The sequence below is a fragment of the Ips typographus genome, linkage group LG11 (genome assembly GCF_016097725.1).
Source record: "Ips typographus isolate SLU linkage group LG11, UJ_Ityp_2.0, whole genome shotgun sequence".
Taxonomy (NCBI): Eukaryota; Metazoa; Arthropoda; class Insecta; order Coleoptera; family Curculionidae; genus Ips; species Ips typographus.
In genome coordinates this window covers 8,851,501-8,878,513 of record NC_138432.1, presented here as the reverse complement: position 1 = coordinate 8,878,513, position 27,013 = coordinate 8,851,501, and the positions used below count along the sequence as shown (strand labels likewise).

Here is a 27,013-nt window from a genome sequence, read left to right as displayed (position 1 = left end):
ACTGCATTTGGTTGAGCTTTACATTGCGCAACTTTGCCCCAATTTAAACTTTCTCTTATAGTTTCCGAGATCCCAATGGTGAGGGTCGAATTTGAATTACCCTGTATAGATTAAAACCTGAAAATAACAATAAGTGTAATAATAAAAAAAAATAAACAATAAGTGTATGACCTCATGATTACAAAATTATACGCAGGCCACGTGATTTCTGGATCATATCGCGTTTAGATCCAACAGAAAACGACTAATTACTAGTTGTCATTGTTGTTGTCGCTATGCTATGACATCTATTTTGAATTTAAAATTAGAATATCGTTCACTAAAGTACTAAAAGGTATAGTAAAGTTAAAGTTGCATATTTGTGTTGTTCGTGAGTTTTGTGAGTGATATGCGAGTGTCAGATTATGAACCAAGAGCAACGTCTAGCAGGTTTAAGTTTCCTAATCCCGACTTATTTAAAGCTTATGAAAACCTTGTTGGAAATGATCTAGTTTTTAAACTCTCTTGATGAAAATATTTATCAAGTGCGTATTGTTTAATTACTTTTTTGTTGATAAATAACATTACCTGGGTATACAGTATAAAATAGCATCACAAAATAAATAGCATGTTGTCGTGTTATCTATAGTATTATTGTATTTGCATTGGTAAAAGCAGGTTCACCATTATAGTCCGACTTACTAATTATTGTAGTACTCGCGCTGCTCTGTTGGTTTCCGAACGCACTTACAACAACGTCATGCTACGACTTATGTCACTGTCATCGATATAGACAGATGAGAGGTTAGAGGTTAACTTTCACTTTTTCGATTGAGAACAGAATGATTATGTTATTATGTTAGGTTTAAAATCCTAAATTATTATTATTATTTTGTCATCCTGAATAATTTAATAAACTATTGAATTTACGAGTAGGATTTATTTATATTCTACAACGTCAGAAGTGGGATTTGAACAAAGTGCCGTTATTTAACCGGATGTTTTAAGATTTTCATCACGATGCATACCAATGAGGAATTTGAACGTTTCATGGCCCAACAATTCCAACCTGGAGATGAGAATGACATGGGGGCTAAAGGACAACAATCTCCAACCACCCCACCAACACCCGGACTCTCTGTACAGGGCGGCCCCTCAAATAGCCCAAACACTAATGCCACCGATATGTCATCTCAGTTTATGTCGACTATTACCATGCTTATGCAGCAGAATAGTCAAATGTTAAGTATGTTACAATTATCACAACAACAGGCACCTTCATTTACGAATCCTAATGTAAACCAAGTGCCAAATTTTAACATTATGCCTGATTTATCAAAGAGCATAGACGTTTTCGACGGTGAAAAGGGTCCTGAAGTGGCAAGTGCATGGTTGAGTCAATTAAGAAGTATGTCACTAATCCATCGTTGGCCTGATGCCTTTCTGCTGCAAACAGCCAGAAATAACTTAAAGGGAGCTGCTAGATATTGGCTTCAAGGTAAAAATGAGGAACTCACTAGCTGGGATCTGTTCGAAACTGCATTTAAAAAGACATTTATGTTTGAAATAAGTAAATCTGACAATTGGAGGAAGATGCAAAGTCGCCATCAGCTGCCTACAGAAAATGTGAGTGTTTATTTTCATTCTAAAGTTGCATTATGTAAAGTACTTGGCCTGACTTTCATGGAGACAAAAGAACAGGTAGCAGTTGGTTTACATTCTAGAGACTTAAGCAACTTCATTATGTCCAAACATCATGATGATGAAGACAACTTGTTTCGGGACATTGTAAGTTATGAACGTGTGGTCAATGCTCGTCGTGTTAGACAAGGTGACCGTACTAAAGAGCAGACAAGTCTCGCCAACACTGAAGGAGTTTTAAGCAACAAACCACCAAGGAAAGCAGGGAGCCACGTACGTTGCTACAATTGCAATACTCCTGGACATGTGGTGTCTGAATGTAGGAAGCCATTAAGACCAAAAGGATCCTGTTTTACTTGTGGTGCCACTACACATCAAGTAAAGGATTGCCCTGCTAATAATCCGAGGCCTGCCAGAGGAGACCGTACAGCACTGATGGTACAAGAAAGGCCTGTTCCTGCTATGATGGTTAATGTGCAGTTGAGTAAGAATAGTTTTAAAGTAAGTGTTGAAGCTATTATTGACACTGGAAGTCCGATTTCATTGATTTGTCATAGTTTGGTTAAGAGTGTGGATCTTTTACCAGAAACAAGATTTGATAAAGTTTATGAGGGCTTGAATCAGTCTAAATTAAACATTTTAGATACTCTTAAAGTCTTACTGAAAGTATGTGAAGTAGAAGTTGAGCTTTATTTTAAAGTGGTGCCAGATTACACCATGTTTAATAAATGTCTGCTTGGTAGGGACTTTTTGGCTTTGGAACAGCTTTCCTTTGTTATAAAAGGTAACCAAATTTTGATTACACCTAATAATGTTGATTCTCAAGTATACCCATCTAATGAAATCGAACAGGAAACATTAAACATTCTAAATATTTCTTATGTTAATCCGCAAGAAGTTTGCTTAGATATTAATCCTGAACTACACCTAAATCAAAAGTTAGAGATAGAAGATGTGATGAAAAAATCTTATTTTGAACCAAATCGACCTTTAGAGCCTGCTATTAAATTTCAAATGAAGATTGTAGTTAATCCTCAACATGCTCCATTTTATTTCAAGCCTCGTAGGCTATCATATGGAGAAAAGTTGGCTGTTAAAGATATTTTGAATGATTTAGAAACAAATAACATTATTCAAAAAAGTAACTCTGAGTATAGCTCACCAATTGTATTAATCAGAAAGAAAACTAAAGATCTTAGGTTATGTGTAGACTACCGCTTTTTAAATAAAATAACTTTACGTGACAATTACCCAATGCCAGTTATTGAAGATCAAGTTGAAGGACTTAGAAGTAAACGATACTTTACTATACTAGATCTTAAAAGTGCATTTTACCATGTTGATATTGAGCCTTCCTCTATAAAATATACTTCTTTTGTATGCTTGGACCAACAGTGGGAATTCTTGAAGATGCCATTTGGGCTAAGGAATAGTCCATCAGATATTTAGTGATTTGTTGAGAGATAAAAAAATCTTATTGTATATAGATGACATTATGATTGCCACTGAAACAATTCCAGAAAATTTAAATATTTTAAAACAGGTTTTGATGTTATTAGTTGACAATAAACTTTAAAACTTTAAATTTACGAGTAGGATTTATTTATATTCTACATTATTTACTGTAGTACACACCTTTTTATCAAAACCTGATATTAACAAATAGAAAAACAATAAAATATTTTACAACTATTGTAGAATTTCTGTTGTTTAATGTGAAAGCATACCAAATATAACCGGCTCATTTAATTAATTAAAATAACCGCTCAAAAAGCATCTTAGTATTACATTGATTGCAAGTTGAAATAAGCACCCAACTAATAACAAAATCTAAACTTTATTGAAAATATGCACATATTATATGAATTACATGAAAGAAGTATATATAGATTAAAATTTGAAAAAGCCATAACAGTATCCCTAACAATAAAAACAGAATACATTTTTAAAATACAAATAACAAATAAGAAACTGATTAAAACAAAAAAAAAAATTAACAATCTTGAGATTTACTAGTGCTTGCTGCATTTCCATTGGACCTACTCTTTTTCGGTAGAAGAACTGCCTCTATCTTGGGCAGAACTCCACCTTCACTGATTATTACGTCTTTCAACAGCTCCTCAAGTTCTTTATCGTTTCGAACTGCCAACTGAATGTGCCTGTAAAAAACTTATATACTTAAAATATGTTGCCACAATGTTATGAAGAACGCACTACTCTTTTACAATCTGCGAGAGAGTATACTACTAAAGTTTTGTATTTCAGTTTGGCTTATAAAACAGAGTTCTAGTAGATTTTTCATAAAAACTCTGTGATTTGGGCTACATTTTGAGGTTTGTACGAACCTCTTACATGTCACACGGGGACCCAGCTTGAAGCTGTCAAATTGTAACATCTTTTTCAAAAGTGTGTTTACTTGCACTGCTCTATTTAACGGTCAATATCTCGGTTATTTGTGATTTTTTATTTAAAATTGTATTCACCTAAAAGAAAGACAAAACTACATACTACATTTTCACGTTTGAACCAACCTTCTAGCTGTCATAGGGACCAAGTTAGAAGCCGTCGAATTGTGACACCTTCACTCTTTCTTCTAGTACCAGTTACACTTTGTTTCATGTCGAATATAGACAGATTTAGATAAAGTAGAATTTGAATTTTGAATACGTTTATTACTCTAATATTCCTTCCTTAGGTAAATAAAAAAAAACACCAAAAAGACTTAACACAAAACAGTATAATATAAATTCCTAGTATAAAATGGCACACTATAGTTTCATTAAAACAGTCTTCAATAATATAAAGCAATAAAAGCTTCTGGAACCCTAATTTTTAAAAGTTGTCAGAAGATACAAAAAATCTGAATTCATTATGGTTGGTAAAGTTTTTGAATTAAGTTAAAATACAAATAACAAATAAGAAACTGATTAAAACAAAAAAAAAAAATTAACAATCTTGAGATTTACTAGTGCTCGCTGCATTTCCATTGGACCTACTCTTTTTCGGTAGAAGAACTGCCTCTATCTTGGGCAGAACTCCACCTTCACTGATTATTACGTCTTTCAACAGCTCCTCAAGTTCTTTATCGTTCCGAACTGCCAACTGAATGTGCCTGTAAAAAACTTATATACTTAAAATATGTTGCCACAATGAAAAAAAATCACAACATACCTAGGAATGATTCGACTTTTTTTGTTATCTCTGGCGGCATCGCCGGCTAATTCTAGCACTTCGGCGGCTAGATACTCCAAGACGCCTGCTACATAAACTGGAGCCTCAGATCCTATTCGTTTGGCATAATTGCTTACAATAAAAAGTTAATTTGGGAATTTAATGCAAATTTGTTCCTCAATCTACATATTTCATGTTTTATCTAGTAAAAATATTGGGATTATATACAATACTGTTACCTTTTCTTAGTTTTCGGTGAACTCTCCCTACAGGGAATGTGAGCCCTGCACGACTTGAACGTGACTTTGCCTTTGCCTTTGCCTTTTCCTTACTTTGCTTTTCCTTACTTTGTTTTTTTTTGCTGGTCGTGTGGTGGTTTTGTTGGTCACTCATACTGATTCTGCTAGTAATCAATAACGGTATTAATATCTTAAGTCAGAGTCAGGAATAACTCAACTTGCCTTTATCAAGTTCACCACCGATTCTTTGGGATACGCGAAGCCAAATGAAAATGCTGTTAAAAATGGCGTAAATTTATTCAACGGTTCTATAACCCCACCCAACATCAAAATGTCATATATGTGACATGCCCCAATTGACGGATGCCGAAATAAAAGCAGGGTTGCCAGATTAAGTGATTTTCTCCAAAAATTTTTTTTCTCTGTTGATAATTTTTCGGAACGACTTCTCCTGGGGGACAAATACTTACCAAAAGACTAACTGAGGAAACCAACCCTTTTGGGATAACTTGAGTTTATGAAAAACGCACTATACTTTTACAATCTGCGAGAGAGTATACTACTAAAGTTTTGCATTTCAGTTTGGCTTATAAAACAGAGTTCTAGTAGATTTTTCTTAAAAACTCTGTGATTTGGGCTACATTTTGACGTTTGTACGAACCTCCTACATGTCACACGGGGACCCAGCTAGGAGCTGTCAAATTGTAACATCTTTTTCAAAAGTGTGTTTACTTGCACTGCTCTATTTAACGGTCAATATCTCGGTTATTTGTGATTTTTTATTTAAAATTGTATTCACCTAAAACACAGATTATAATCGTTTTAAGAAGGTTTATGTTTATGCCATGGTATATTTTAGATTAAAGCAAAAATAAAAGACCCTAAAAAAACCCCTAAAACATGATGAACCCTAGATTTGCCCCTAGACTCCAAATTTATCCCTAAATCTAGGGTGTAAAACCCTAGGTTGGCAACCCTCCTACGCGCTTGCTTGGCCACTGTAGACCCCCCCCCACTCTATCGCGATTCGTTTCATGACCAAATAAGGAGCGTTTTTCGTAGAGTTTGAGCTGGGTAATGACTTACGCAGGTCCGGACGTTTAAATCTTTGGCGGGTTTTACGCGACAGGGAATTTGTTAGCGTTATGCAATTAAAGGGCGAGAATCACTACAGAAATGATCTAGTTTTTAAACTCTCTTGATGAAAATATTTATCAAGTGCGTATTGTTTAATTACTTTTTTGTTGATAAATAACATTACCTGGGTATACAGTATAAAATAGCATGTTGTCGTGTTATCTACTGTATTATTGTATTTGCATTGGTAAAAGCAGGTTCACCATTATAATCCGACTTACTAATTATTTACTGTAGTACACACCTTTTTATCAAAACCTGATATTAACAAATAGAAAAACAATAAAATATTTTACAACTATTGTAGAGTTTCTGTTGTTTAATGTGAAAGCATACCAAATATAACCGGCTCATTTAATTAATTAAAATAACCGCTCAAAAAGCATCTTAGTATTACATTGATTGCAAGTTGAAATAAGCACCCAACTAATAACAAAATCTAAACTTTATTGAAAATATGCACATATTATAACATGAGAGAAGTATATACCAGGTGTCCAAGAGCACCCTGGACATAGGAGATTAACATGGGAAAACGGTTTTGATTTTTTTGCGCCTGTACGGTTCATTTGATGGAAAAACGTTTTAGATAAAAGTTGTAGTGCACATTTTCGTCTATCAACTTGTAATTTTTTCAATACCGTAGATTTGACCATTAAGACGAAAAACGGGTCTAAAATTCGGAAATTTTAAATCTCCCGCCAAGCGGTCGTTAAGGAAAGTTTATATCCGGTCGTGTTACCAACCTTTCAAAATCATAACAAATCGTTGTCAGTCATTCTGTAATCAAAACATTCAAAACAAGTTTATTTAGTAATAATTTTGAGTTACTACCCACATAATGCGAAGAAAATACAATCAAATCGTGATAAAAACACTTTATCAGTAGCCACAGCCCAAAAATCTGGTAAGTTGCATTCATAACCTCATTCAATGTCTCTACTAAACTTATTTACTTTGTAGCAAAATTCTTAAAGAAAACACTGGTTTTCCTTGCAAATATTTAATGAGGATGACCGAATCACCTATCTCAAGCCTCTTCATAACACTACCAAACGATTTAAAGTGATGAAAACAGTGGACAATGAAGATCTTTGAAGATAAGTTTCCTACTGTACAGAGACAACAACAAAGGGGCCAAATACTTCCTTCAAAAGTGATGTGATTTAGTTTCAATGTGCTTAACTTCATGGACTATCATCAGCGAGGATCTTCACCAGTGTTGCAACTAAAACGTAAAATGATTCAGTGTTGATATCTGACTTAAATCTCAAAATTTGATGTGCATGTGAAATGTGAATAATCTTAAACTGGCTATAAAACCTCTGAGAAACCCCTTCTAAGAAGAGAATATGGACTTACACAGTCAAATTATCAGTCAGGTGACAAAACTTTTTGTATATGGGTAGGTATTGTCGAAAACCCAACTTTTTAATTGAGCTATCTACATGAGCTGTTCTATTCTAGGTTTAGGTATTAACATTATAATTGTGTGCTTTTTTCCACACACTCAATTGTTCCAAATAAAACTTTGTACACTGAACGTTTGTATTAATTATTTATTCACAGTTCAAGGTACAGTATACATTTTCTTCAAGTGAAAAGCTTAGGTACAATAGGGAGCAAAGAAAACTGGTCTTACCACATAAACAGTGATTGTTCCACAGATTGAGTGTGAGTGGGTGAACCTGTCACCATACAAGCTATGCTAAAAACAACTTTGTCTTACTAACCTAATAGTGGAGTTCCAAATTAGCAAAGGTAGATGAAATGTAGTGATTGAAAGTCTCTAAAGAGAAACAATTTGCTTCTAATTCAATACACCATTTCACAGGACATACCTTTACTAATCAAATGTGAACTCGAGTTACACATTACTTGCAAATAAACTATTTTTGGTTAGTAGACATTTTACAAGTATCCTTGTAGGTGAATGATGTTCAAGTTAACTAATGGAGCTAATTAAATATCAGTACTTACCTTACCCTGTAGAGATGGGAAAAAACATTGACAATCAGTTATAAAAAATGCCTTTTTATTAACATCATACAATGTAAAACCACTTAAACACTATGGTGTGTTGATAACATTACAAAACAGAAGGATACAATAAAACTATCAGTCACATAGGTCACTAAATTGCATCACTTTTGAGGGAAGTATTTACCCTCTTTTGTGGTCCCTGTATAGTAAAGCAACTTATCTTCAAACATCTGCAGGCCTTCCTAGTCCATTGTTTTTATCACTTTAAATCGTTTGGTAGTGTTATGAAGAGGCTTGAGATAGGTGATTCGGTCATCCTCATTAAATATTTGCAAGCAAAACCAGTGTTTTCTTAAAGAATTTTGCTACAAAGTAAATAAGTTTAGTAGAGACATTGAATGAGGTTATGAACGCAACTTACCAGATTTTGGGACTGTGGCTCCTGATAAAGTCTTTTTATCATAATTTATTTGTATTTTCTTCGCAGTATGTGGGTAGTAACTCAAAATTATTACTAAATAAACTTGTTTTGAATGTTTTGATTTCAGAATGACTGACAACGATTTGTTATGATTTTGAAAGGTTGGTAGCACGACCGGATATAAACTTTCCTTAACGACCGCTTGGCGGGAGATTTAAAATTTCCGAATTTTAGATCCGTTTTTCGTCTTAATGGTCAAATCTACGGTATTGAAAAAATTAGAAGTTGATAGCCGAAAATGTGCTCTACAACTTTTATCTAAAGCGTTTTTCCATTAAATGAACCGTACAGGCGCAAAAAAATCAAAACCATTTTCCCATGTTAATCTCCTATGTCCAGGGTGCTCTTGGACACCTGGTATAGATTAAAATTTGAAAAAGCCTTAACAGTAAACATAAAAGCAGAGCATAAATATAACAATAAAAGCAGAATACATTTTTAAAATACAAATAAGAAACTGAAATATTAATAATCCTCAGATATCAATCTCAGGATTGTTAATATTTGAAATGATTTGGTTACTACCAACCAAAGAAGACTAGCTCCAACTTGGAACCAAGCTTGAACGGGACTTTGCCTTTTCCTTCGCTTTACCTGTACCATGCCCACTCATACTGATTCTGCTAGTAGTCAATAACGGTATTAATATCTTAAGTCAGAGTCAGGAATAATTCTTGTGTTAATATACTTGCCTTTATCAAATTATCGATTTAAGGAATAATGTTCAATCACCACCGATTCTTTAGGATACGGGAAGCCAAATGAAAATGGTGTTAAAAATGCCGCAAATTTGTTCAACGGTTCTATAACCCCACCCAACATCAAAATGTCATATATGTGACATCAGTGACATGCCCCAGTTGACGGATGCCGAAACAAAAGCAGGGTTGCCAGATAAAGTGATTTTCTCTAAAACATTTTTTTCTCTGTTGATAATTTTTCGGAACGACTTCTCCTGGGGGACAAATACTTACCAAAAGACTAACTGAGGAAACCAACACTTTTGGGATAACTTGAGTTTATGAAAAACGCACTATACTTTTACAATCTGCGAGAGAGTATACTACTAAAGTTTTGCATTTCAGTTTGGCTTATAAAACAGAGTTCTAGTAGATTTTTCTTAAAAACTCTGTGATTTGGGCTACATTTTGACGTTTGTACGAACCTCCTACATGTCACACGGGGACCCAGCTAGGAGCTGTCAAATTGTAACATCTTTTTCAAAAGTGTGTTTACTTGCACTGCTCTATTTAACGGTCAATATCTCGGTTATTTGTGATTTTTTATTTAAAATTGTATTCACCTAAAAGAAAGACAAAACTACATTTTCACGTTTGAACCAACCTTCTAGCTGTCATAGGGACCAAGTTAGAAGCCGTCGAATTGTGACACCTTCACTCTTTCTTCTAGTACCAGTTACACTTTGTTTCATGTCGAATATAGACAGATTTAGATAAAGTAGAATTTGAATTTTGAATACGTTTATTACTCTAATATTCCTTCCTTAGGTAAATAAAAAAAAACACCAAAAAGACTTAACACAAAACAGTATAATATAAATTCCTAGTATAAAATGGCACACTATAGTTTCATTATAACAGTCTTCAATAATATAAAGCAATAAAAGCTTCTGGAACCCTAATTTTTAAAAGTTGTCAGAAGATTCAAAAAATGTGAATTCATTAAAGTTTTTGAATTAAGTTCTTAAAAGTAGGAATCATATTATCTGAACAAAATAGGCAGTACCACCATTATCAAAATGATAATTCTCAATTGGATAATTAACTTTGTCCCGGCACAATGGACAAGTTTTATTATCACTGAACCACCTCAAAAAACAATATTTACAAAAAGTGTGTTTACACCGAAGAGTTAAAGGATTTAAGCATTTGCTAAAGCAAATGGGACAGTCTGTGTTACTACTTTCGTTAGGTACAGTAAAGTCCTGAAATAATTTGGTCAGTTTGTAAAAGTTCTAATAAATATATACTTTACCACATTATGGAGCAATTCGATTAGTTTCTTCATGGAGCTTTTGAGATTTCTGTAGTTCAACACTACTCCCGGTATTTTAAAAAACAAATAGCAAACGCACATAACTAGCGCCAGTAATGTCTCAAATCCACTATACGATTGGTAAAAATAGTAGAGCCAGGGCTGAGTTGAGACGATGCATTTTAGGAATCGTAGATTATGTTCCACAAAATAGTATAATATACCCTAAAACAATTATCTGTTGAGAATGATACTTCACTGATCAAGAAATAACGGACTTACACGCTTTTGAAATTCTAGATAACAGCCTGGTATGAGGACTATCAGGATTTTTATACTAACAGCTAACAGTTTGATAGTTATATCTGAAATTTACTTGATTTTGAATAAAATCAAAAAACTAATGAGAGTTCAAACGCACCAGCTTTAATCAGCAGCCATATAACTTCAATAAACTGAATCGAATTACTGAACTTTCTCAGCGAAATAAAATCAAAAGTACTGCGCAAGTTGTACATGGTATCACCAAACAAATTGTGCACAACCAAAAGGCAGAAGGATATGTAAAGCAGTTCCGTTTTTAACACTGTCGTCTTGCGTTTTTCCATTTTAATTACTTGGTGTCTGACCACACCATCAGCGTGGATGAAAATTCCATACAAACAAAAAACAATAATCAAAGGAACAAACAATATCCTGCAGAAGTCGTAAAGACCCTTCAATAAAAGCAGCAGTGCAAATAGCACGCATCCTCCGTATACAAAGTGTACATATTGAGCTTCTGCAAATAAAGTGATTCATTGCTGCTGGTGAAGGCATATAGATTGTCCAAGTAACAAAAGTAATTATAATGAATAATTGAGACACACTGTCCCTAAGCACCTACCTCCTCGAAGAAACCTACCTCGATTTAAATGTTGAGATAGTTGTTGAACGCCACTATGGAAGATATTAACCACACTGAAACAAAGAATATTACTAGCGATTTTGGCACAAAAAACTTTGAGTTTTTCGGAAATACGTTTATTACCTTTCAATTGAGTTTGCATGGAATGACATTTTTGAACCTCTGTCAATGCAAGTAATAAATATTTACAGCTCTGATGAGTGCCCTGGAACATATAAAAATAAAAAAATCAAAAATATCAAAATACAGGGTATCCCACGGGGAACTACCGTGGTAGATATAGGTAACTGTAAAAGAGACTGTTATGAAAATGTTAGGTTTTTGGAAAATGTTGGCGTTGAGACCTCTTCTCACTCAATAGGTCTGTTCGCAGAGGGAATCTCCAACTAGTAATCAGAGAAATAGATACATCCATTGGTCAGAAGTCAGAAAACGTCATAGTCACGTGAGCATTCAACCAATGAAACTTGACCTTTACTGTTTCTGAGTTGGAAACCAGTCAGAGATTGCCTCTGCGAACAGACCTATCTAAACATGTTCACTCTTGAAGAACCACCATAAGTTACCCGAAATTGCTACCAACTTCACATAATTCCACTCAATTCAACTGTTTTTGAGATATTTTGACGTTTGAAAAATTACATTTTCACATTTTGGAGTGTCATAGCTCCTGAATGAGATAGAGGGTGCAATCTATACTAGAAGGTGCTTGTAAAAAATTCCAAAGTGGTGGAAACAGGGTTGACAGTTATTTATAATGTAAAAAATTAATTTTTTTGAAGATTAGGTAATTTTTTACCGTTAAAAGTCAAGACTTGAAGTTACTTGACTAAGTTATTATTGTTTGCTGTCTGTTCATAAGTTTTTCAAGCCAAATTGTAACAGTGTAACTCAGGAAAAAGCCCAAAAGTGTCAGTGTGTCACTTTACAAGACAAATGTTTTAAATAACTATTGTTTTGACTGGATCTAATATTGCGTATAAAAAGCCCTATCTATACATATGTAATTCAAGAATGAAACTTTCTTTAGTTTTTCACTCATAACTTGCAAACAACTACACAAAATTAAAAAGCTTCTTACTGCAACCTTTGTGAAAACCGCTAACGCCACAATTAAAGATGACATTTTAGGTTTTCTAGTATAGAGGGCGGTGGATAGAGCAAAAGGGCTTGCATGTTCCTATCTTAACTTTTCTGAAGTTTGACAGAAGTGTGATAATGTTTTTACCCTTATACATTTTTAAGGCCAAATTAAAAATGTTTTTAAGATAGGAACATGGGAACATTCAAACCGTTTTGCTCTATCTTTATCTGTTGTCTCTGGAAATTGTAAACATGTCTTTTTTCAAACGTCAATATTTCGAAAACCATATTGAATATAGATATGATACATCATAGATACTTGAAGTCTGTACAAGAATGGAAAAAACAATATACAAAAGGGTCAATGTAAAATAGCAAACCGAAAATGTGGTACCTCAAAAGAGACAATTATCTTAGATGTGGAGGCCCCACTGCAAGTACTAAACCCTGAAATTTTCAAAATATCAACCTCAGTAGCTCCTGGCGGGACACCCCCTAATACTGGTATTACCAAAAAAAAAATTCAGAAAAATAGGTACATCAGCTTTAAATATTGTTTATTCTTGTTAACCAAAATAAAACATGTTTTTATTAGTTTAGAAGTTGTCTAAAACTCCTAACATCATGACCTTAATACTTTTAAGATTAAAAGTCCAATCATGCCATAAACCTGTGCATTTACTTGAAACAATATACTGAACAAACACAATATGTTTAACTTGTAATGGCTAATTTAACTATACTCACCAGTTCTTATTTAATATTGTACATTTAAACCTTTTGAAAATAGCAAATTTGGTGCTATTTAGAAATCATAACTTTGCTATTAAATATTCTTGCACTTGAGAAAAATCATGTCCCTCGTTCATAAACTAATCATTCTAAATGACTTATTTTAATTATTTAATAAGTTATCAACATATCATTTAGCAGCCAGTACTCATTATCATTACAAAACAAACAACACGTCAAGTGGTAAAGTCTTTGACAATCAGCTGATCCTGGATAATTGTAAACATCTGGGTTCTGGGGAATGTCAAAAGTCGTTTTTAATGGTAGTAGGGATGGTGTTTAGTACAAGGGATGAGAAATCGATCGGTGTCGATAAAGGATAATTGTTCCTAAATTTTTTATTTTATATTTTGTTCAATTAAATTTGTTTATTTTCCTTCAAATACTACTGGAAAAATAAGCAATCCGTGAGAATTTTTTTTATTTTTAACACTGTATAGTATGCTCCACTATAATAGTTCATAGAAATTTAGCGGTAAATCCAACTAATTAAAGTATTTAGTTTGACGTGCTCATATACATACGCAGCTATGCAGAGTAAATAACTAAAATAACGATGGAGCGCTCCTTATTTCTTAATAAGAAGTCTTGTCACGTAAATTTGAACCAATTACCGCTGGTAATTCTTCTATTGTTGCACACGAAGTGCTAAAGTCGACGGGACACAATAGAATTAAATGCGATTACACTCGCCATGAACCGACAAACAGCATTGTAAAACTTTCACTTTTTATAAACAAATAACCGATCGTTCGTTGAAATTCAAGAGCATTCTGTATCGTGCCGCTATCAGTTGAACGCGTTACGAAGAAGTAGAAGAATGGGAGGACATCTTAAGGTTAGTGCAGTCAATCTATTTATAATTTTTTAAATTTAATACGTTGATAGAAAAAAGTGGTTGGTATTTAATGCATAACCAAATTATTAAACAAGGGGTGTCACTATACAAGTCAGGTGATTTTATTTTTTTTTTTTGGAAAATATTTAATTAGAATGAAATCACCACATTTTTTATGTTCAACGCTCTATTTAATACAAAATTATTAGAACAATTTTTTTTTTGTTAAATTGCAACTGTAACATTTGCAAGAACAAACAAAAGACAAAAAAGCCGGGTCACTTAAGTGTTAAAACACACAAAGATTGTTGTAATACATAAAGAAAAACCAATTTAACGCATTTTAACCCAGCCTTGAATTGACTAAAATGTTTTGGCTTCCAGGACCAAATTTTGTTATGTAAGTGACCTTCAATTTTTTTGCAGAGTTACCTGGTTTTGGCATTAGTCCTGGTTAATCTGGTTTCATTAAATCGTGCTGCAGAATCAACCACCAGGGCCCCAATTTCCGACGACGCTTTAGAGAAAACACTAAGCGATAAGCGATACTTGACCAGGCAACTTAAATGCGCTTTAGGGGAAGCACCCTGCGATCCTGTGGGAAGAAGACTTAAAAGTAGGTTTGTTACGTCATCACACATATCAGTTGAATAAGAATTAATGCTTGTCCAATTTCACTTTCTCCATTTCCGCGAAAGCGTGTGTGTATTACCATATATTCAGCACACTTAATGCACAAAACGTTTACAATATTAACTTATAGGTTTGGCTCCGTTAGTTTTGCGTGGGTCTTGTCCTCAGTGCACTGAACAGGAGAAGAAACAGATTAAAAAAGTTTTAGCCTACGTGCAGGTTAACTTCCCCAAAGAATGGAACAAAATGCTGCAAACGTATGCTTCAGGTTAAAATTGTAATACTTTAAAACCGTTGTAAGTAAAATTTCTGCCAGCTTAAAGGATGAATTTATGCCAAAGTGTTTTGTCGATATAAATTGAAGATATGCCTTGTAATTATATGTATCAATAAATTTTTAGTTTGTCAAGTTAAGTAACTCATCTGTCAGCTTTATAATCCCTATAGGGTTAAGTAAATTAAAAAAAATCAACTAATAAAATTGAAAAACCTTTACAATTCCTCATTTGGTTTTAATGCAGAAAAGTCACATGCTACTAGCAGCTTATATAAGATGGCGAAACAAAGTTTCAATAATGTTATCATACTAAAAGTGACCATCAGTGTATCATAAGAATAAATATTAGCTGGTAGCGTTCACTTTTCGAAAAACTTATATTGATTGCAGTAATAGCATAGTAAAGCGATTGACACAAAACCGCCAAGCAATGGAACGAAACGACAATTCACTACTACTTTCCACCAAACTTATTTCCCATTTCTGAGACCGTTCTGAAAAGAAAAACAAATGGTTTTAATGCAGTTTTAATTTGGTTCTGGACAACATAACAAAAGCACAAGAACCTAAAGTGCTGAAAAACAGGCCAATAAATACGCATTGCAAAACAAATTAAAATAATGTGATGAATGGTGCAGACACGTTATCAACTCCATCGGTGGATGTTTACCGAAAAGAAGGGATACACAAATAACAAACTGAATAAAACTCTTTTTATTGTAATAATTTCAATATAAACGAATCTGACAAACTGCAGTAGGTAAATAGTATACAGAGTTAGTTTTACTAACTTATATTATAATATAAAACACTAGTAAATATTTGAGTTTATAAAGCGAAAGTATATTGTAAAAAAGGAGAAAATAAATTGCACAGAAAATTAAAGAATAAAAGTGCGGTTAGGGCCCTATACCAAACCGAAATACTAAGTCGCGTTAAAATACTGGAAGAACTCGAACTTGATTACTAAAGTCTAGATACGCATGGTGCAGTAAGCAAGCGTTTATTGTTTTTTTTTTTGTATAAAAATAAATACTAAAAAGTAATAAAATTTGTATTTACTAGGAGAACAAGGTATCTACAAAAAAGTTTATACATTGATGATGTTAAAAGTGCAATTTTTTAGATACAAAGTTTTTCCCGAAAGGAAATTCACTCAAATGGAACCTTTCTTCATAGTGGTGAGTTAAAAAATCATCAAAACATCTATAAAATTGCACCATTCCTAGAATGAAGACAAAAAGGCAAGCAACTGTTCCGTAATAAGTCAAAAAAAGTACACAAAAGCAAATCAATGTGCTTTGTTTATTAAAGTTGCAGTTCTTTGGGGGGTCTGCTCACAAAAAGTTCTACATACAGAATCAAAAGAAACTAGTCTGGAAGTCGTGAAAAATGAAAAGGTGGAATGTTGACGAGCGAAAAACTGTATAGCGTCCTCTTTGCGGGCACGGCTTTAACTGGATTATTACGAAACGCAATAAGCAAAAGCCGTGTAACGATTGAAAAATCCATTTTATATCACAAACAAATCACGAGAGTACGTTCTAGTACGAATCGGCAAAAATGGAAGATACAGCGGATCATTGCACGTTAATTGACAATAAGAGTGTATACTTTTCTAGGAATTTGTGATAGAGCTTTTTGGTGAAGCCTGAATCAATTGAAACAAGACCTTTCTAATCAACCAGTACACATTTTAACTAAAGTTTCAATCAAGCGAATTGCAGCCGACCGAACGTGAAGGAAAAATTAAGTGATTTTCTTCGATGGAAAACGAAACAAAACAAAATAAGACCTACTAACATCTTAAAAAGCCATACTAGATTCGTTCGCTTACGAGCTGGGCTTGCTCACGGGCGAATTTATCCCCAGAGCGTTAAACAATTTGGTTTTGAGGCCGCTTTTCTCGGTGTCCGGGGTCCGGGCTGGATTGGTCTGTCAAAAAATAAACAGCACGATTGAACCCCCCTTTTTGTATAACCAACCTTTACAAAAATACACTCATGGACAAAAAATTGTCTAGTTAAGCCATTAATGTATTAGAAGAAAAGTGCAAATTAAACACAGCAATTGATTGGTCCAGGAGTGTAATTAATTACCTTGATGCGTTACAATATTAAAATGGCCTTAATGTAAAACTTAACAAGCGGACGTGATTAAAACACCTGCAACCCTACAGATTTAGTAAGTACTTAATTATTAACAGGTATTTTCTTCAAATCCCTTTCCGATGCAATTTGTCAGTAAACCACAATCATTATTAGTATAAAACCAAAACCATGGTTATAGTCACAAAACCAAAAATACAAATAAAGGTTAATATGGAGTTGATAAGACATATGTCCAGTGAGTAGTGTGTCACAAACGTGGCCAACATAAAAAAGCATTTTATAAAAAGCGAAAAGTTAGTACACTGCTCTGTTAGTACTTTTACGAGACCAAAGAAGCAGTATAAAGTCCAACCCTTGAATACACTTACTTTGGTAGTTCAGGTTTTCCTTGAGCACTAAATTTAGTATTAAAATGGTTTTTTTTTAAATATAAAAGTTACGTCCTTCCGGCTAAAACTGTTTAGAACATATGGAATGCAACACAAGTTAGTACTTGTGGACATTTAAAGATGATAACATAAATTTCAAATCTGTTTTCACTCAGGTTTAACTCTAATACCACCTTGTTCTCAAGTGTTTTGTAGTACATTTTGAACCGCTTCCTTCAGCTCACAAGATGTCATAACATCAATTTGATTTTCAAACAGTTAACAATTTTTATGGTGTTTCAAGGGTGAACAAAACAATAAAACAAAAAAAGCCACTGAAATTAAACCAAATGACAAGCGACAAAGGTGCTAAACATACATTAAGCACCGTCACCTACCTCGTCTCCATCGTAAGACATTTCGAGGGACTCCCTGGAGCCTCGGCGAGACGTTTTGGCGCTCTTGCGCCGCTCTTCGCCCACCAGTAAGTTGCCCACTTTCGAGTGCTTTACGATGTCGAGCGCTTGCTGCAATACGGATTGATCAAATGCCTCGATTTTGATCGAAAGCTCGTGTTTAAGCGGTCAGTTAATTAAATTGACAGTGTTAGTCGCAAGTTGAACCTCTTCCGACACATACAGGTGTGGTAAATCCAAAAGCGACCATAGGAAAACCGTGTAACGGACAGAGAAACGTAGGTAATTGAATGCGCGGGAGAAAGACAGAAAACGAAAAAAATATCAAGTAGGCCATATTTTTAGCGCGCTGTTGCCAAACGCCGTAAGTAAGTTTGTCGAGGGTATTGAAAAATTTCGTTTTCTGTCTTTCTCCCGCGCATGCAATTACCTACGTTTCTCTGTCCGTTACACGGTTTTCCTATGGTCGCTTTTGGATTTACCACACCTGTATAAAAATTGCATTTTAAATCGTATACAGGGCTTAAAAAGCTGTTGTAGTCATGTACCATTGAAGACATGTTATAAGTTCGTATTGCATTTATATGAAAAACCCGTGCGCCCAAACTACGACGTCACCTTAACCATTTTAGTCAACTAACTACAAAGTACTGAGGCAACTTAAAAGTAATAATGAGAAGAAAACTTACTTGTTGCACATGCTGCGGCGTGGCGTAAAAATGAAAAAATTACTCATCAGTATCGTTAATAAGCTAAAGCTAATTTAATAATAATTAATGTATGGTAATCTACTCAAATACGTTGTCAGTATTCTAACTCTACTTTTAGCAGATTAAAATAATGGAAATGTGGGAGAACGAAAATAAACACTCACCTCTTTCCTAGACCGTAGCGCGCAATCCTCTAAAGTTTCGGCAGCTTCGTACTTGCCCTGACGCCGGTAAAGGGCCCCCAGGTTTCTCAAAGTGGTAGTCACTGTAGGTGAGTCGACTTTGGCGGCTTTATGCCACCCTCCGTATTCGCCGTAGGGGGCGTTTTCGCGATTTTTGGCTTTGTTTTCTTCACGCTCTTCGGCTACTTGCCAGATCGGTTTGTTGTCCACTGCAAGATGGTTACCATGATAGCAAGTTTGCAGTCAAACATCTATATTTAAGTGCTTCACGGTTTATATTAAAAATGGTTAAATTTGAGTACTAGTAAAATGTAGTACCAACTACAAATTTAGAATTAGAATTACTTCTAAATGATGTATCATTGTATACCCAATTTCCATTTTGTGTCAGCATGTTTTGTTTGATAGTAGTATACTTTTCAAACGAGTTTTAAAGAAACTTCACTATGTCACAGGTTTTACAAGACATGTATCAAACTTGAGACAACTTAAACATTGCTTAGTACTGAGATCTTCAACTATTATATTAGTTATACAGTGTGTTTAAGCAAAAAGAACATTCTACAGTGAAGCCAAACAAAGAAACACCAAAGGACTCGACACAAAATAAAACAACAACCATGCAATTTCGTATTTGACTATATTGCAAAAATTCCAAATTACAAAATTAAACACTCTGTATAACTAAGCGAAACTTAATATAATAAACAATCAGGCGGTTTAAGTACGTACGACATGGAATGTTACATCAAAAATACGCAGCTGAAATAATTACTTTTAAATGCCAAAAAGAAACATCAACTACGTATTTTTTCTTTAAGCTGTCGAAGCATTATTTTTTTACAGCCCGGTATGCTAATACATAATAATCTCACTATGAGAGGGTTTGCATGAAATGCCTCGACCTCATCGAAAAATCTAAAGCTAAATACACATGCAACGTATTCGGAAAGCACCTAAAATGTAACAATTTTGAGTGCAAATTTTGATTAGAAAGTGGCAAGTCAATAATTATTATTACTTTTAACTGCTGCCTTAACTCAAGAAAACCATGCACCAGGAACTAGTAAAACACAACCGTAAAAATCATTACTAACTATAAAATACCAAAATAAAAGAGAGAAACAAACGGAGATCATCATATTAAACTATAAAAAATGATGACTCTGTGCTACTAGATGAATGAATGCAAAATATTAGGAACACTATATTAATCTATCTGAGGCATATATAACAAATTACTCAACAATAACTATTTTTCAGGCGTATGCTCACCATCGATAGCTCCAAACTCTCGTTCGTGGGCTCTATTCAAAATTTGCTTGTAAAGCACTTCTGCCTCTTTATATTTGCCTTGTTTGAGGTAGCAAGAGGCCAGGTTGTTCATGGTTTTGCTCACGTTCGGATCGTCAGCGCCCAAACGTTTTTCATAAATTTCTAAAGCTCGTTGGTAGTATTTTTCTACTTCTTCATATTTCCCCTAAAAAAATTAAATTATCAAAACCTTGTTTGTTGAATTGATTTCATAGGAATATAGCCATTTATATGAAAGATTACAAGTTGTCTGAGTGTTTTCAAGCTTCAATTAATAATGTTTAGAGAGAGAAAATTACTGTTTTAAGCACATTTTTGGAATCCTCATTAAAATTCCCATCCAATAACCTGAAAAAATACTACATAATTTGGTACAGTCAAAGAGAAGAATGGTGTCAACATTTGAACTACTAGAAACACAGTATTTGTAAGTTACCGGTCAAATTGTCCTGGTAAAGTAAAATATTTACTTTACGGGTGATCAGCTGGAACATTTCTTACCTGATTCTGACAGAGCAAAGCCAAATTGTTGAGCTGTTTGGCAACATCAGGATGATCTTTTCCCAGTACTTTTTCCCTTATATCCAGCGCCCGCTTGCACAAAGGTTCCGCCTCCTTGTACTTGCCCCGTTTACCGTAAAGCACGGCCAGATTGTTTAAAGTGGCGGCAACGGCCGGATGGTTTTCACCCAACGTTTTTTCCCTAATAGCCAAAGCGTCGTTCAACAAATTTGCGGCCTCTTTGTACTTGTTTTGATCTCTGTTTGGATCAGAATATTTAAAAAAAAATGGTTATTAAGGTTATAACGGCAAACCTGTAAACTAGAGCAAGAATGTTAAGCATAGTGGCGACGTCAGGATGATCGTGCCCGCTAGTTTTTTCCAAGTCCTCTAGGGCTTGTTTGCATAAAGGAACAGCCACTTCGTATCGGCTCTGTAAAACTTTAATTGCAAAAACTGATAATAGATTGTTTAAAGGGTTACTCAACCTGAGAAGCGTATTGAATAACGAGATTGTGCAAAGTGCGAAGGCGAGCTGGAATTTCATATCCCGCGTTTACTTGCTGTGACAGGTTTAGATTTTGCGGAGTCGGAGACATGTCTGGAATTAATTGAAAACGTGATAATCCTGAAAAATTTTTATTTGGAGTAAGCAATTAAACAAACAATGGTTTCAGGATTTAATAGCTGTCTGGAGGCGTAAACAACAATTCAATAATAAGTCCAGAGCTGAAAACTAGAAACTATAAAGGTTTATCGACTTGTTTTTTCCGATTTGCAATAAACATCCTTCAGTCCGCTTTTTAAGCAAGTTTTACGTCCAACCTGTACCATTTTACTTACTATTTCGATCGTCATCTTGATCATCAGGGAATAAATCAACTACAGGATCCGACTTTTCCTGACTTCTACCTTCACCACCGTGCCCATCTTCTTGGTCTTGGTCGTATTTGCATACTGATCCCATAAATTCGAGGTGACGATTCTCTTCTTCCAGTTGGGCCACTTTCTGTAAAAAATCCGAAAAATCGTCACATTCAAAACATTTACTTTGTGTATATTATCTATTTCATGTCTTTTACTTTGATTTCCAGTATCAGAGTCAAAATTTTACGCCTCCAAGTCGAATTTCACGGATTTGAAGCCAAATTTTCAACACTAAAGATTTGTAAATTGTTTGAAATTCATGTAAACTGACTTAAAAGACAAATGTTAGGCCTTCAAGATACTTTGTCATGTTTTTGAAGCCAATTTTCAACTCTAGTTGAGTCAACTCTAGTTCAAGTCTTATTAAGTTGTCTGAAAATCAAGTAACCTGAATTAAAAGACAAATTTTAAGCGTCCAAGTCGAATTTTATGGATTTGATGGCAATTTTCAGCTCTAAAGTCTTGTAAGTTCAGTAAGGTGTATTGATGATTTTTTCCTAATTATTGTATAGTACTAACCTGTTCGCTAGTTTGCAGCCTTTGTTGTGTGGAAGCCAACTCGTCTCGCAACCAAGCATTTTCCTGCACCAACCTTCGAACTTGAGCTCTGAGTTTTTGTTTTTCGGCCTCTACGATTTGCAAATGATTAGCCAAATGCATAATCACCTAAGAGAAAATTTTATATTAGCAAGCAGCATAAATCTATTTTTTGTTTAGTTTTTCTAACACTTTTAGATCATTCTGAAGACACAAACCTATTCAATTTCCTGAAAATTATGTTCTTACCCATTTGAAGAAAATGTGTTAAAAACTCTCAATTTTCATTTTATTTTAGGTACAGCGTTTTAGTGGCGTCATTTGATTGTCTATGAGTTTGTATGATCTTATTTTAATATTGTTGATAAAGCAAAATAACAAAATATAAAACAATAAAGCGCTTTTGAATAATCTGCATAGACAACTCATTGGCCTGGCAAATCGTTATTTTGCCTTGATAATCTTTGACCGGCTTACTGAAATATGAAAGATAATTGCTTTAGTAATTGTCCTGCCCCATTAAACACAAGCATTATCAGGACTTGATGATCTTGAATTTGATTAATCCTTGAGATGTCCAAGAAATGCAAAAATCAACGTTCTTTTAAGAAATGTGTCAATAAAATAGAAATGCAATGAGCAACCATTAAAAAATCCTGATGTAGGAAGTAAAACCGTAAAGCAAGGTTTGACATACATTAGAGTAATTTATTCCGTTACAAATTGCATGACTGAGGACAAGTTATCTGATAGAATGCAATACCCCAGCGAACAATTTAATAAACCTAAATAATTAATAATTGCCCCAGGAAACATGAAAGTATATAAAACGTTTTTTCTATCAGATCAAAGCTATTTTTTACGCACAAATGCACCTGCAAAACGAATTAATACCACTCAAAGGACATTATCCCAGCAGTTTCTCTTTAAATTAATCAACCGTGTATCCGCTGTTTGATAGTAATCGATACTCAGCTTGACGCTTTTTATTTCATCGATTAATTTGATGTCACCGGTATTTCAAAAAAAAAAAAAACGAAGGGGGAAGTTCTCATGTACGTTTCGGCAACACTGCGAAGAATGTACGTACCATATGAGTCATGCCTAGGCGATCAATGAAAGTCTGCTAAATCTCTTTGCTATTTAAAACGTGAGTGGCATAACCAACCTTGAAATATACAGTTGGATTTTCTACAGCTTGCAGGCTGAATGCCAAAGGAACAGGCTTGATTTTTTTCTGCTTACGGCTTTTAGCGAAATGATTTCAGCCGCAACGAATAGGACGATGAGTACATCCCATAAAACAGATTTGGCTCTGTGCCATCCAGAAAAATTTTAGTGGAGGCAATTTTATAAAGGCAGAAGCGTTAAAGGCCGCCAAACAGTAGCATGATTGAAAATCTAATGTAATGCCCTAAGAAATACTTGAAATTCTGAAAGTAAAACTTATTATTATTTGAAACCAAATAACAAGTTGGAAAGCGTTCCTAAAACGTTTTAAATTTAAGTTGAATGCAATTGAATTACTTGAAACTGATCTCTAAAGTGTTTGTAAAAAAAACCAATGAAATGAAATGACAATTCTTAACACTTCTCACAAATAAGTTCTCCCCAACCTTCACTTAGCTAATTTCTTCCAATTAGTAGGTACTCTAAATTGTTCAAAAGACAATTTTTACAAACATTCTCTGCTATTTTGTGTAAGAATATTTACCTGAGCTTCACCCAATCCAAGTTCGATCATTTCCTGACTTTGGTGTACCAAATTGTGACGTTCCTGAACCTCGGGCGCATCAGGTGGCAAGCTGTGCAGTAGACCTTCATGTTCGCTGCGCAAAGTCTCCAAGCCTTGGGCGACGGTACGCACTGCCGCCACAATTTCCTCTTGAGTCATGGCGGTCATCTTCCCCAGACTCTCAATCTTTTTGCTACAATTTCCATCACAAATCATATAAAATTGTAAAGGAAACGAAAAAAAGGCTATGAAATTATTCTTGACACCAAATGAGAACTACAAAACTATTCGATACAGTATATGCAAACTACTACACACTATGCAGAACATACGTAGTGCAATGCAAAAAAAAACAACACAACAAAGCAAAAATAAAATAAAATAATACACTTACATCCTATAGGCATTAATGGTTTTAGACATTTTCCTGTTCTCTCCTTATTACCATTACCAACAACTACTTTGCTATTATGAACGTTTTGAGCTCTAATGTGGGTCAGTCTTTTAGCAAATACTATGGTTATATCCCAGAAGCTTGGTTAAAATATCACAAGTTTGAAAGAACGCTTTTCAAGGAACTGAAGCGATTATAGTGTTAAATTTCTAAAGAAGCTTGATTTGAATAGTGTATAATATAAAAATTATTATCTTACAGGTTTGAGTTTAGGGATTTATTTTTAATCTGAAACAAAAAGAACAAAACTCCAATTACTTCTAGACTAAATCTCCTCAAACAGTAATCACTAATAAAAGGATTATTAAATCGTGAACATACACAGTAAAAATCAATTTTTGATTTCTGATCAATCAAATCACCAAAAACCCATGCACCTCCGAAAACTTTTACGTGCTTCAAAAATACAGCCAAATCCCGATTATCTGCCCTTCCATTTATATGTTGTAATATCTAGGGATATTTGATTGATGTTGCATTATTTTATTAGTCTGCTTCACTGAACAAACCAACTACTTGCCAAAACAAACAGTAAAACTATTTAAACCGTTTTAGTTTACATTTTCGACGAACAATGTTAAATTATAGAGAATAATCGGGATCTATTCTACAGGACTTCGCGAAATCTACTGATATAGGAAAGGGGAAATTCGGAATATGAAATTATCCCTTCTAATTCGCTTAGAATGTACGCCTGCCCGTACATTTGTATTCCTCAAAAAAAGGATCCCAAATTCTAGTAACCATAAATAAAGTTATAAAAACAATGAAACTTTTTAATACTTCACAGGGTATATTCAATGAATTTCTTAGCTTATGATACTAAGTGAAAATGTGTTAATTGTACATAAACCAGTACAACTGGCCGAGCTTTAGACAAACCCCCATGGATTAGGGTTAGACTTCCCGGCGCGTCACGCTATAATAAAAAGGACGCAGGGGCGTCATTGGAAGTTGCAAAGACATGCGCGTCCTATTCAAGGATTTTCCTAAGTTTTTTAAACCCAATTGTACCCAGGTATCGATCCTTACAAAGGCAATATTAAATTAGCACCTAAATAAAGAACTTAAACAAAAATAGTTTATGGATAATCTTTGGTTTATGGATAAGCTTAGGAATGTGTGACTATTTCACCTAAAGATTACAACATCAAGCAGGGAGAAAGCTGATGATTATCTGTTACACTTAAACATGTCAGAGGAAGCAATTATGTACTCTTGATTATAAAATGCAAATTGATTTTTTGACCTATTGACAATCTGAAATTCTCATTTTGGTTCTGGTTAACTCAAACTTCTTGCAGTTTCCATTTTTAGCTTTCAATATATGAACTGATTCAACAATTTTTGGTAGATGCTTGATACTGTCACAGGTCAGTGCAGCTAGTTTAAAAACTACATGATTATCTTTCATGGTGCTAGTGGGAAAATACATATCTACAAAATAAAATACCTAAATGTGTTTATTTTGTTTATGTCCGATAAAATAGAAAGCACAAAACAACCTTTTCCTGTTGGCCTATAGATTGAGTGTTGTCCATCCACCACAAAACACAATCAATATTCAAATTATAAAAATATTATCAAATCCTATGTGATTCGATTCACTTTGTCACTGATATGGAATGAGTTTTGATGGAACATTAAACAAACCATTATTGATTAGATAAAAAAATATCAAGATAATTAAAAGCACTTAAATTGAGATGAGAGGCTCTACCTGTATTAAATCAATCATGCAAAAAAGAAATGCACACTGACAGGAGTGAGTACAAGTAGTATATTATGTATTTGTAAATAAATAATGTCAAATGCAAGGTCAACTTTAAAATTCTCCTCTACTAGTCATAACATGATCAACACAGACAAATTACACATACTAAGGCAATAAATACAGTAAAACAAAAAGTTGGGGACACAGGCAAAGTGAGAAAATATAAACTGACCAGAAAACCCAAGACAACAGAAATAATCTATTATGACTAATTAGTTTGGGGACATCCTAAAATAGCTAGGATAACAACCTCAACTGAAAAACTGTGACTACTGCCAAACTATCATTCCTGGAAACTTAATGCTAGTTGGACAGGTAAATAAATACAATCAGAACATAAAAACAACTGAATACTACTGGACAGGAAGGCAACAAAGTGAACAAATACTTACTCCTTGTTGCTACCATCCATAACAAGGAAAACCCAACTTTGGAGACCAAAGAGGATCAGTAGACCATAGCAATATCACCTACAGAAAAAACAGGGATAAAAATACCTTCAGAATCCCTAGAAAAAATCGCAACAAAACACAAAAAAGTGGCTATCCCCAGACGGTCGACCACTTGACAGGCTTCCAGTCTACAGCCGGAAAATGGCATTGGAAAGGCGCTATTTTGTGCTGGTGCATGTTGGAAATGTGCTAGAGGATCGTAGTAATAGACTTACTTAAGTTTTACAGGAGTTCAGTACACAAAACACAGAAAAACGCACACAGAAACACGGAAATTACAACACGGGCACCATTGATTAGTCAACTTTCATAAAATTATGGCTGATTTTGACAGCGAGACAGGTTATTGACTTTTGACGTGTCGGATTGGAATTGC

General features: G+C 34.3%; 3 protein-coding genes across 21 annotated transcripts; 1 reads left to right on the top strand and 2 right to left on the bottom strand.

Annotated features, from left to right (window-relative positions):
• Positions 1-839: 839 nt before the first annotated feature.
• On the top strand, positions 840-15,293 carry LOC145735409 (uncharacterized). Its single transcript, XM_081989303.1, has 3 exons — positions 840-2,121; positions 14,673-14,862; positions 15,010-15,293. Exons 1-3 carry the CDS (start codon positions 1,000-1,002, stop codon positions 15,150-15,152), a joined length of 1,455 nt encoding a protein of 484 aa, XP_081845429.1. The 5' UTR covers positions 840-999; the 3' UTR covers positions 15,153-15,293.
• Klc (kinesin light chain) lies at positions 3,439-27,003 on the bottom strand. 19 transcript variants are annotated; one of them, XM_081989286.1, is made up of 15 exons: positions 26,853-26,923; positions 26,578-26,655; positions 24,611-24,639; positions 24,352-24,560; positions 23,937-24,150; positions 22,205-22,351; positions 21,602-21,767; positions 21,247-21,359; positions 21,073-21,191; positions 20,759-21,017; positions 20,219-20,423; positions 18,926-19,152; positions 18,741-18,752; positions 18,034-18,162; positions 15,856-17,091 (listed from the first exon to the last, which is right to left on the bottom strand). In XM_081989286.1, exons 4-15 carry the CDS (start codon positions 24,378-24,380, stop codon positions 16,990-16,992), a joined length of 1,722 nt encoding a protein of 573 aa, XP_081845412.1. In that variant the 5' UTR covers positions 24,381-24,560; positions 24,611-24,639; positions 26,578-26,655; positions 26,853-26,923; the 3' UTR covers positions 15,856-16,989. The 19 variants fall into 19 exon arrangements, with proteins under 19 accessions (XP_081845424.1, XP_081845425.1, XP_081845423.1 ...); XM_081989292.1 differs by lacking the exon at positions 24,352-24,560 and having other exon boundaries at positions 26,853-26,924; XM_081989284.1 differs by having other exon boundaries at positions 24,352-24,639.
• On the bottom strand, positions 4,338-11,234 carry LOC145735634 (uncharacterized). The gene is made up of 4 exons (XM_081989624.1): positions 11,048-11,234; positions 10,909-10,991; positions 4,792-4,934; positions 4,338-4,732 (listed from the first exon to the last, which is right to left on the bottom strand). Exons 1-4 carry the CDS (start codon positions 11,232-11,234, stop codon positions 4,567-4,569), a joined length of 579 nt encoding a protein of 192 aa, XP_081845750.1. The 3' UTR covers positions 4,338-4,566.
• Positions 27,004-27,013: the final 10 nt, after the last annotated feature.